This window comes from Muntiacus reevesi, chromosome 6 (genome assembly GCF_963930625.1).
Source record: "Muntiacus reevesi chromosome 6, mMunRee1.1, whole genome shotgun sequence".
NCBI lineage: Eukaryota > Metazoa > Chordata > Mammalia > Artiodactyla > Cervidae > Muntiacus > Muntiacus reevesi.
In genome coordinates, this window is record NC_089254.1 from 28,863,038 (window position 1) to 28,875,757 (window position 12,720).

General features: G+C 39.8%; 1 protein-coding gene across 4 annotated transcripts in view; it reads left to right on the top strand.

Annotated features, from left to right (window-relative positions):
* DNAH11 (dynein axonemal heavy chain 11) overlaps positions 1–12,720 on the top strand; it is a 353,143-nt gene that overhangs the window by 203,437 nt on the left and 136,986 nt on the right. For all 4 annotated transcript variants that reach the window (XM_065938807.1, XM_065938805.1, XM_065938808.1 and 1 more), the window contains one exon: positions 6,326–6,487. In XM_065938807.1, the coding sequence (XP_065794879.1) occupies positions 6,326–6,487 (162 nt within the window). The remainder of the gene's footprint in view (positions 1–6,325; positions 6,488–12,720) is intronic.

A 12,720-nucleotide genomic window follows, 5' to 3' on the forward strand; every position in this document is an offset into this window, starting at 1 on the left:
GAACCTCCCTCCCACCTCCCTCCCCATCCCATCCCTCGGGGTCATCCCAGTGCACCAGCCCCGAGCACCCTGTCTCATGCATCGAACCTGGACTGGCGATCTGTTTCACATATGATAATATACATGCTTCAGTACCATTCTCCCAAATCATCCCACCCTTGCCCTCTCCCACAGAGTCCAAAAGACTGTTCTATATATCTGTGTCTCTCTTGCTGTCTTGCATACAGGGTTATCGTTTCCATCTTTCTAAATTCCATATATATGTGTTAGTATACTGTATTGGTGTTTTTCTTTCTGGCTTACTTCACTCTGTATAGTAGACTCTAGTTTCATCCACATCATTAGAACTGATTCAAATGAATTCTTTTTAATGGCTGAGTAATATTCCATTGTGTATATGTACCACAGTTTTCTTATCCGTTCGTCTGCTGATGGGCATCTAGGATGCTTCCATGTCCTGGCTATTATAAACAGTGCTGTGATGAACATTGGGGTGCACGTGTCTCTTTCAATTCTGGTTTCCTCAGTGTGTATGCGCAGCAGTAGGACTGCTGGGTCATATGGCGGTTCTATTTCCAGCTTTTTAAGGAATCTCCACACTGTTCTCCATAGCGGCTGTACTAGTTTGCATTCCCACCAACAGTGTAAGAGGGTTCCCTTTTCTCCACACCCTCTCCATGATGTTCTGTTTTTAATAACCACCACTATACGAGGTTATGGGGCTGCAGACCAGCCTGAAGGTAGTGTGTGCAGTGCCAGCCCTACAGACAAGGGATTCTTCTCCTCATATATACAGGAATAAGTGGGAAAGAAATATAGTGGGGAATATAATTCCTACTGTCTTTACTCCTCAGGAATACATTTGCTCTTTGCTCTATTGGGCTTCCACATACAGCTTCTTTATGAATCGAAGAGGTTTTCAGTTAAGAAAAAAAAAATAATTAAAACTCTCCAGTGAAAAATGTTTTACCCCTTGTAAATATCTGTACTGACCAATATTCACAAGTGAAAGGTCATGGAAACGATTTCATTGTGTGTTACCTAGAAAGAAAATAAATGTAAATACCCGTAGAATGTGTGCATGCTGTAGATGCTGTTGAACCTCATAAAAATAATTGAAGTTAGAAAGTTATTAGGTGAGGGTATAATATAGAAAATATATATAAAGATGATAGTGATATTAAAAGAGTCAAACTGAGGAATCATTTCTAGGCTAAACTTCCATTCCTATGAGGATTCTCTCAGTAAGACTGAGATCTTATCATTCTTGAAAAATACTCAGACTTTGAGGATAAATGCAAGCACAAGTCATGGCTAGAAGCTTCTGAAGTGAGTATGTGGGAGGATTACCTCTATATGAGAATAAACATATCAACTGGAAAAAAAATACAGCGATGGTAGCAATTCAGATGTCTGTCACAAGAGGAAATGGACTGAGGCCTTTAGTGATATACAAATGAATATGTACTTGCATGGGATCTAATCTAAAAGAAATTGAAATGTATTACAGAGCACAATGAAAAGGGGGTTATTGCAAATGAGTCACAACACCTGTGTAGAGGGGAAAAAAGGGAATAGAAAATTCTATGGTATGGATACCAAAAGCAAGTTCCTGACACCCAAATGTTAGAGCTGTAGAAAATATATAGATGGTGATTTCAGGGTTTGCTTTTTACTTGTGAGAATTTGCTTTTAGAAAAGAGCACAGCTGTCTGAGGCGTTTTTAACTTTCTTAGCTGACTTTTGTTTCCAGTCCATTGCTGGGAACTAACTTAAGCCAATTTGGTCATTTGCAATTGTGAGGAACTATCTGGGGATATATTTCAGGGACCTTCAGTACTTGGAAGTAGATGACACCAGTTCAGGGATGGGGACTGATCCCCCCAAATCTCCCAATTTAAGGTGTGCTGCAAAGAAAGAAGCCTCAGACTGATCTCTGGTAAATATAGGGTTTGTAGCACATAACTAAGTTTTAAAGTCTTAAAATCTGGCCTATAAGCTTGTAATCCCGACTCTGTCTTTTTAGGAACCTGACTAGTCCTCTGGCAACTTTCCTTTGAGGCAGGTATAGAAATATTTCATGGTAGAATTAAGCAAAGATTCTCATTGGTATTGCATAAAAGTACAAAAAGTTTCTCCTTTCTGTAAGCTATTTACCACAGGACTGGTCAAACCCAAAGTCTAAGGTGTCAAGGGGAAAACTACTGGGATACTTCAAGATGTATTTTCCTGTTTTGTTTCTTGAACAGTGGAGGTGCAAGTAGCTATTTCTGTATTTCTAAGATATCATGAACAATATTATTTCATCACTGAACAGTCATATTCAGTATTCATGATGTTAACCAACCAACCACTTATGGTGATAAGAGAAGTTAGCTAAGAGCTCAGGTTGCCAACTTAAAATGCAGGCTTCCATTAGAGTACATGAAATGCTTGTTAAGCATCCCTGGCCTGTGTAGTCTCCACTGACGTACTTCAGAGGATAACCAGATAGTGGCTCCTAAGGTATTCGCATGCATGTTAGAGTAGACTGAAGTATTTCATAGGTATATTTTATAGGACCAGATGGCTTCACTGGTGACTTCTACCAAATATTTCAAGAAAAAATTAATATCAATCCTTCTCAGCCTCTTCCAAAAATAGAAGGAGTGGAAACCCTCATTTTATAAGGCCAGTGTTACCCTGATACCATAGCCAGATAAGGATACCACAAGAAAAGAAAATTACAGGACAATATCCTTGATATATAAATGCAAAAATCTTCAACAAAATGTTAGCAAGCTGAATTCAACAATACATTAGAAGTATATCCTACACCATGATCAAGTGAGATTTATTGAAGAATGCAAGGATGGTTGAACATCAAGTCAGTCATTATGATACACCACATTAACAAAATGAAGGCTAAACATCATATGATCATCTCAGTAGATGGAGAAAAAGTGTTTGACCAAAAACACTCTCATACTCATAGCAGCATTTATCCACAGTAGCCAATGTATGGAGACAACTGAAGCATCCGTAAAGGGATGAACAAATCAAGAAAATGCAAGATATAAATACACATATATCTACACAGTCACATATGGATACACAAACACAATGGGAATTATTCTGCCTTAAAAAAGAAGAAAATTCTGTTATTTGTGACAACATAGTTGAACCTTGAGGGCATTATTTAAGTGAAATAAGCTAGACAGAGAAAGACAAACACTACATGGTAACAATAATATGTGCGATAAAAGAAAGTAGAACTTACAGAAACAGTAGAAAAGTGGTTGGTAAGGGGTGAGAGAAATAGGGAGAGAGACTGGTAGAAGGCTATAAACTTTCAATTACAAGATAAAGAAGGTCTGAGGACCTAGAGATTAACATGGTGACTATAGTTGACAATTGGAGAAGGAAATGGCTACCCACTCCAGTATTCTTGCCTGGAAAATTCCATGGACAGAGGAGCCTGGTGGGCTACAGTCCATGGGGTCACAGAGAGTCAGACTCGATTGAGCAACTAACACGCACACGTGGTTGATAATACTGTATTGTATAATTGAAATTTGCTAAGTAGAGCTTACATATTCTCACTAAAAAAAGTAAACATATGGGGTGAAGGATGTGTAACTGACTCAGTGGGGGGAATCCTTTCACAATGTCTGTTTATAAATTGTTACATTATACATATCAAACATCTTACAGTTTTATTTGTCAATTATATATCAACAGAACTGAAAGGGTAACTTATAGATATTACACCCTTTTTTCTAATCATTTATTTGTCTTATTTCTTATCAGTCCTTTACTATGTTAATCTTTCATGAAATGAGGGAACTATAATAGGATCATTATAGGATGATTCCCCCCTCTCCTTACAACAGTGTTCCTTGAGGCAACAACTCAAGTTTACTCCAGAGTATCTAAAGTTGTGGAGACTATTTTTTAAAAGAACAAAGCAACCAGCAGTTTCCAGACATTCACTTGGGCTCTTGAAAAAACCTGACGTAAGACCACTGCCACGGAAGATTGGATGGGGAGAGAATCTGTGCTAGATTTCTAGCAAAGGTGGAGATTGAGAATCTGATCTGAGAATCTAAGCAGTTCTTGCAGTCCTCCAGACTGCTAGGACGGATCCTTTCCCTTCTTAGAAAGTACTTGTGAACAAGCATATCTCTCTGATTTTGTTCCCAGGGTCTATTTTATGAGATAGGATTTCGGTTATTAAGGATTATCTGATTTATTTAAAATTCTCTAAATTTTCTATTTCACTCTGTATGTAGATAGAAATTTAGATTCTGTATTTCACCAACTGCAAAAGCATTAGAAATGTAAATGCTTCATTTAGGTATTCCCACAGAAAATTTCAGATGATTAGGTTATAGCTCTGGGTGTCAGAGTCACCTGGATAGCTTGTTGCAAACACAGTTTACCGAACCCCACCCAGAGGCCTGAGTCCTCTGATTCCCAAGTCTGGATTAGATCCAAGAGTTTGCATTTCTCAACAACTCCTAACTCTGAAAACCATCAGCCTCCTGTCGCCTGCCCCCATGTGAAATTTAGATGGTACTGTGAACATCCTTATTTAAGCCACAACAAATAACATAGGGGGAAAAGATGTCTTCAACTGTAAAATTGAAGAAAAGGAAATAAGGTTTTTTTTTAATCAGCATTCTATATTATCTTCCAGTAAATAAGGCATATCTAGTGATATTTACTCAAAGTATTTTTTCCTGAGGCTAGCCAGATATGATTCAGATGCTTTGTTTTCTAACACACTTTTAAGACCTGATAGTATGCCAGTAATAAATGTAGAAATATGCAAGTGTAGAAGTGATGGAAATATTTAGTAACTCAAATGAGCTTCCCCCTCCTCTGCCTTTGTTAAAATTACATATAAACGAAATTTCTAAAATTGTCATGAATGAGAGGTAAGTTGGGTGTGAAAAACCAACTTGGAGGACAAAAAAGAAAAATATTCATGTTTGGGGAGACAAGGTTGAGAGGAGAAATCTAAAAACTGTGTTTTAAGTGAAGATTCTGCATTGTAACTGAAGCTCCTTACTGAGGCCATGCAATTTTAGAGCAGCTATTAGATTTGTAATTAGACTCTTGAATATAAAAAAATAAATGATCAGCCAGCTTATGCATTGTTGGAAAACACTTAGGATCTTAGGATTCATCTCGAGTTGTTGAAGAGCCACAGTATATCCAATTAGCAGAGTAAAAGCACCTGTTAAATGGGAATATAAGGTTTCACATATTATTATGGTTTTTATGACATGAATTTTAAACTGCAATGAGGGAAAAATCATATCTCCTGAAAAATGGTTTTGTCAGATGCCTGATCTCAGAGTGTGAGAGATTTCATTAAGAGAACCGCAGAGCTTTGTGTATGTCATCAAGTGCAAGCCGTGTCTAGAAAAAAGAAAACCAAGACTTGTCCTCAGACGTTATCCCAATTGGCACCAGCCCCCCCCAGTGCCCTCAAGTCCACAGTGACCTGGGAGAGAAGGCAGAGCACGAAAGGGGTGCTTCATAAGCACCTCCTTTGTGCCAGTGTATACACAGAGCACCACATCTGATGATCCCAGGGAGGATTTTCAGACCCGCCCGACTCCTGACAACCTGCTTGCCTCACTGAGCTTCGGTGACATGTGTCTCAGCCGAACTCAGGCACTCTTGATAGTAGCAGCCCTGAGTCACTAAAGAGAGGATGGAAACTTCCTGATTTAAATGAACTCTTAAGTCATTGAATACTTAAATAGGACTTTGCAAACTTAACAGATTTCTCTTTGGGATCATGTGTAAACCAACCTTTTTGCTCTTTTAAAAATGTTAAGCATGAACTCAAGTGAATGTATTTTATTTTAAATGGGAACAAAATATTCAATATGACAAAATATTGTTTTCTTAAAAGTATCTTATGCACAGTTTTATGGAGCCTGGTGAATTACATAATAGGAGCCAGAAGATGAAAGTCATGGTATTATCACAGAGATGTGATCTTTCATTTTTTATTTTTTACTGTCATAATGTGACTTGTGTAATAGAAAAGAATGAATTTCTCACTATACATGATGGCCATCAAGAACGTTCAGAAGGACAGGCCTGGTTTTAAGGAAAGCACACAGCGGTGTTTCTGTCTGTCCGTCCGACGGGGCCCTGTGTACTCTGATTAGCAGGGAGGTTAAAGCTGCTTTCCACTCTGTGGTGCTTCAGGCTGCTTTAATGTCACGGTTGGCTGCGCTCCTTTCGTTCATTGTCCAGGGTCTCAGTGCGATTCTTTGCTCACTCATCACCCTCCTGGTTCTGCCCTGCCCCCGTGTCTCCACAGATCATTTTGTGTTTCTCTCCGGTTGGTCCCGCGCTGAGAAGTAGAGCTCGGAAGTTCCCAGCCCTGGTTAACTGCACGGCTGTTGACTGGTTCCATGCCTGGCCCCGGGAGGCTCTGGTCACAGTCAGCAGGAGGTTCCTGGAGGAGACCGAGGGAACTGAGGTATGCTGTGTCAGCCTCCAATCGCTCGCTCTCAAAACACTCGTGTACCCGCACACTCTGACCCAAATCCTCAGTAAATACTTTCAGAAACACACCTTAGAGCAGAAGGTTGTCCTTGTTTGTTTAAGATGATAATATCATCCTTGCGAGTTTACGTTCTATGGAATATAGTGACTGATCTTTTAGTGTTCACTTGAGATGTGTACACACATAGCACATGATCAAGTTCTTACTCATCCACGGACTCACCAAAAGGCCAGGATCATCACTTAACTTGAATCATAACAGGGCTTACTGGATATAAATCCTTTAAATCCACAACTAAAAACCTAAACAAAAAAGTAGCCAGCCATAGCTATGCAATGCTTGATCTTAACAAAGTAAGGCAATTTTGTGATTTTTCTCATTTATGGTATTGCTAGGTGAAAAATCAGCCCCCGTGGATTTAGTAATCATTAAGTCATATAATGTATCTGCTTGATTGTTTTATGGGTTTATGTTTTATAGATCATGTGTATCATTTGCTCATGATGAAATTTCCACCTCCTGTTGCATTTTCAAATGGTTGCATGAAACAAAACTTCATTCAGATTCAAAGAGAAAAAGAAATGTGTATATGAGGGAATCATTAGACCTCCTAGAAATTAAGTTGTATGTGAAGCGAGTATCTTTCTGATTAGGTAGGTAGTTTGGAAGGATGGTGATTGTAAACATTTCCTAGGGAGTTTTGTCTTCCAATTCCATGGAGGCTTGAGGAGAAAGGGTGCCTAGAATAAGTCAGACAGGAAAAGGGATTCTCAGAGCCACAAACAAGACTGGGGATATGTAAGGAGTGAAGTCTGTTACCAGTTGAAACAGTGAACAGGGCAGCCTGCTGTAGCCTCCCTTACTCCCAAAGGTGTAGCTGCTGCTTTTCCAAAGCCATCCTTTCACATTTTGCTCATGGTACATCTTCTGGTGGCCAGGTGATTAGAAATCTGGGCATTTTTACTTATTTAATGAATTGTTTGTAATACAGCTAGCTTTACTGCGTATTTATATACATAATATATAAAGCTTTATCTTATATGGTTTATTTTTTTCTAAAGTTTATTAACTCAGTCGTGTCCAACTCCTTGTGACCCCATGGACTGTAGCCTACCACGGTCCTCGGTCCATGGGGTTTTCCAGGCAAGAGTGCTGGAGTGGGCTGCCAATTTCCTTCTCCAGAGGATCTTTCCGACCCAGGGATCGAACCTGGGTCTCCCGCACTGTAGGTAGACACTTTACCGTCTGAGCCACCAGGGAAGTCCTTATTAACTATTTAGTGCCAGAATGCCAGGAAAGAACTGTCACGCAACATATTAAAGACATATGTGACAGAGTTTAAGATATCTAAACACCTTCTCTCAATTTCTTATCTTCACACACACACTTAAAACATTTCTATAAATAAATGAAAAACCTGAGCTCTTCTATTTCACTGTTTTTTTCTATAGCCAGAAATTTCTTTCTCTTGCCTGTCTCTATACTCACCCCTAACATTGAATGAACTTACCCAGACCTTTAAAACAACAGGATGGGGGGGGGGGGGGGGTTAGAGAGAGAGTAATATTACTGTGTGATTCTATTGTTTTTAAGTGATAGTCACTGTTTTCCACTGGTCAGGGAGCACCGCAAAGCCCCTCTTATACTGAGGGAAATATATGTAAATTTGTTCTCATGAACAAGAGTAGTAGTGTACCATCACAGGATTGATTGATTTCTGTCTGAAATGCTCTTCTCCCCATGATGTGTCTTCCTGAAGAGTCAAAGGAATCCCGCTTAATGGAGACTAACATTTGCATTAAATCTACCAAAATTTTATACTTTAAAATCCAGAAGACCATCATTAAATATGATCACAAATAATGGTCACAGCTACTAACACAAATGTCTTCAGCTAATGCTAGGTCCACCGCATTCCTGGAATTACGTAGGTCATTACTTTGTCTTCTGATGATTACAAGAGGGTTCAGAACACTAAATTACTAGAGGGAGAGAGCCAGCATGTATCCTTTAGTAAGCAAAAATCTCTTTTATCCAGGTTGTTTGATCAGGCTGGCTTGGTAAGGAAGAGTAAAGGACCAGTGTGCTTGGCTTCTTAATGTTCATTTCCCAAATAGGAGGAAAACAGGGTTTACCTGAGTGTCTGGACAGTGCGTTAAGCCTCTTGCCTTTGCTGCTCTGATGCAGGTTTTCTCCTGCCCATGAGGGAGACAGCTCTTCCTGAAGGAGCTTGAATACACCAGTGACCATTGACATCTGCTGGATGAGGCGGGACTTGCATCACTAAGTCCAGAGGGCTCCTGGCAGGCGCTCAGCTCCATTTGGTGGTATCGCGATGCCTCCTATAGGATGCAGAGTGCCAAATAAGAATTTAAAAAGCACTTTCCCATTTCTGTGGCGCCGAATTATGCCTGGAAACAAATTAGCCAGACGATTTCATTCCAGTGCTACGTGCCTATTTAACTTTCCCACCTTCCTAATTTGTTGCTCAGGAGCAATAATTATAATTCAGAGTGCAACGTGTCCATGTTCTAAAAATGTGTGGGGCCTTTTCAGTAGAGGTCAAAAACAGCTTTTACATTTTTTAAATGAGTACTAATTTGATCAATTTCTTAGTTTTAATTTTGATCATTGAGACTGAGAGTTATCAGCATAATTTAGGTACTTCTTAATTATTGACCTCATTTGCTGAGTGTAAGGTACTTATACAAGGTGACCCTCCCCTCCTTTAGCCACAGAGAAAGGAGTCATTAAAGGCAAGTGGTTTTGTGTGCATTGACATATAATTTTCAGTCCGTACACACTCAGAACCCAGGGGTGTGGGCTGATTGCTTCTAAGTAAATGTTTGTGCTACTTTCCTGTTACCTGGCATTGAACTAAAATGACAGCTGACAGAAAGACCAAAATAGCTTGACACTTGAGTATCACCAGCTATTTACCTGATGACTTTGTGTCAATAAACACGCCTCACAGGACCCTGGAAATGGGGACGGGAAGACACGGTATATGGAGGGAGGGGAGACCCTCTGGCTGTGCCTGGGAATCAGTTTGAAAATGAAAATTGGGTGCAGGGCTTATTGAGAAGTCTATGGGTCCCAGTTAGAAAAATTCAGGGGAAAAGGCAAGAGAAACAGGTGTTAAAAGATAAGTGATACTTTTGGTTTTTCAAGTCAAAATGAATAATTGACATACTTGAAAGCAAGACTTGATGAAAAGAGAGATTATTGAATGGAAGTGAGATGATGAGCTCTCTGAGGAGTGAAGTTTGCTCTGAAAGGAGTAGAAAAGAGGATGTCAGCAAGATGGAGATCATCCTTTTCAGACATGTCCTCCAACTGGCAAGGAAAAATGCCCTGTCCCTTTGCTGAGATACTGCAAAATAGTTACCCAAGCTCAGTATCATCAGCTTTGTCAAGAAAATGACTTTATTTCACATTCTGTCATCTCTTCCATGTAGAACTTGTTGAAGATTTGGCAACATCAGAATGGCATATTTTCCTGCCATCTTCCAAACTGGTCATGGGAAAATGTAGGGACACCCAGGACAGATGGGTCACGGTGGAGAGTTTTGACAAACCATGGTCCACTGGAGAAGGGAATGGCAAACCTCTTCCATATTCTTGCCTTGAGAACCCCATGAACAGTATGAAAAGGCAAAAAGACAGGACACTGAAAGATGAACTCTCCAGGTTGGAAGGTGCCCAATATGCTACTGAAGATCAGTGGAGAAATAAGTCCAGAAGGAATGAAAAGTCTAAGCCAAAGTGGAAACAATGCCCACTGTTATTGTGTGGATGTGTCTGGTTGTGAGAGTAAAGTCCGATGCTGTAAAGAACACTATTGCCTAGGCACCTCAAGTGTTAGGTCCATGAATCCAGGTACATTGAAAGTGGTCAAACAGGAGATGGCAACAATGAACATCGACATTTTAGGAATCAGTGAACTAAAATGGACTGGTATGGGTGAATTTAATTCAGATGACCATTTTATCTACTACTGTGGGCAAGAATCCCTTAGAAGAAATAGAATAATCCTCATTGTCAACAAAGGAGTCTGAAATGCAGTACTTGGGTGCAATCTCAAAAATGAAAGAATGATCTTGGTTTGTTTCCAAGGCAAGCCATTCAATATCACAGTAATTCAAGTCTATGCCCAACAACGAATGCCAAAGAAGCTGAAGTTGAACAAATCTATGAAGATCTACAAGATCTTCTAGAACTAACACCAAAGAAAGATGTCCTTTTCATCATAGGGGACTGGAATGCAAAAGTAGGAAGTAAAGAGATACCTGAAGTAACAGGCAAGTTTAGCCTTGGCGTGCAAAATGAAGCAGGGAAAAGGCTAACAGAGTTTTGCCAAGAGAACACACTGGTCATAGCAAACACCCTCTTCCAACCACACAAGCGACGCCTCTACACTTGAACATCACCAGATGGTCAATAGCAAGATCAGATTGATTATATTCTTTGTATGTGAAGATGGAGAAGCTCTATACAATCAGCAAAAACAAGACCAGGAGCTGACTGTGGCTCAGATCATGAACTCCTTATTGCCAAATTCAGACTTAAATTGAAGAAAGTAGGGACAACCACTAGGCCATTCAGGTATGAAGTAAATCAAATCCCTTACAATTGTACAGTGTAAGTGACAAACAGATTCAAAGGATTAGATCTGATAGAGTATCTGAAGAACTGTGGACACAGTTTCATAACATTGTACAGGAGGCAGTGATCAAGACCATCCCCAAGAGAAAGAAATGGAAAAAGGCAAAAGGCTGTCTGAGTAGGCCTTACAAATAGCTGAGAGAAAGAGACCTGAAAGGCAAAGGAGAAAAGGAAAGATATACCCATGTGAATGCAGAGTTACAAAGAATAGCAAGGAGAGATAAGAAAGCATTCCTGAGTGAACATTGCAGAGAAATAGAGGAAAACAGTAGAATGGGAAAGACTAAAGATCTCTTTAAGAAAAGTAGAGATACCAAGGGAACATTTCATGCAAAGATAGGCACAATAAAGGACAGAAACTCTATGGACCTCACAGAGGATAAGATATTAAGAAGAGGTGGCAAGAATACACAGAACTAGGCAAAAAAGATCTTAATGACCTGGATAATCATGATGGTGTGATCACTCACCTAGAGCCAGACATCCTGGAGTGTGAAGTCAAATGGGCCTTAGGAAGAATCAGTGCAAACAAAGCTAGTGGAGCTGATGGAATTCCAGCTGGGCTATTTCAAATCCTAAAAGACGATGCTGTTAAAGTGCTGCACTCAGAATGCCAACAAAGTTACTATACTACTGTATTTCAAAGACTGACTTTGTGACTGGTTTCTAGCTTCCTTTTAAAATGTTAGGCCAAGCATAAAGCCTAGTAAATACTATTTTGCTAGTGATAGGTACATTAGCAACATTTCTGTTCACAATTTTTAGCACAGTTCTTCCTTTGAAATAAAGTGAGGATTATTCAGTATGAATTTCAAAAGTAGAAAGATAACCTTGTGCAAGAGAAATTCTGTGAATTTGTGAAAAATATCCTTTTTCTGAGGAATAGTGGTGTGATTTTAAAAGATCAAGACAAAAGCAATTGTAACCAAATTCTTACTCAATCTGCCTAAATCTCATACCAGCTTAAGCCTATCTTCAAACAGATGAGAAAAGGCCCAGTGGTGGTGAATATACTCCCCATTCTTCAGCTCCCTTTCTCCTCTGCACATGTGCACTAGTATACTGCACACCATACATTTCTTGCTCTGTGCATGTTAATTAAGTTTACAGTAGAATTGCAAAAAGCAATAGAATGCTGCTTTCCAGGGTTTTTGCAAACTTACGTATGAGAACTTAGGAATCCCCTCTTCCTGGAAAGGAGGGTCCAATTTTCACAGCTGCCCAGGAACTTGGACTTGCTATTAAGTTGAAAGTTTAGCTGAATCACCCAGGAGCATCAGTCCCTGCTAGCTATAGCTTTGTGACTTTCCTCTTCACTGGTCTCGCCAGAACCATCTCCTCCCTTGTCTTCTTTCTCTGAGATACGTTTAGCTGGCATGGCTTCCATCTTACCTTCTCACACCCTCAGAGCTCAATTGCTTCTTTGTTTTAATATTCTGTCAGTGAACCTTGAAAGGCTCCTTCAAGGATCAAAAACTCATCTGGAAGATTACCAGCTTGTGCTGGGCTTCAGCTTGCCTTTAACCCAGGCTTGGTCTCTA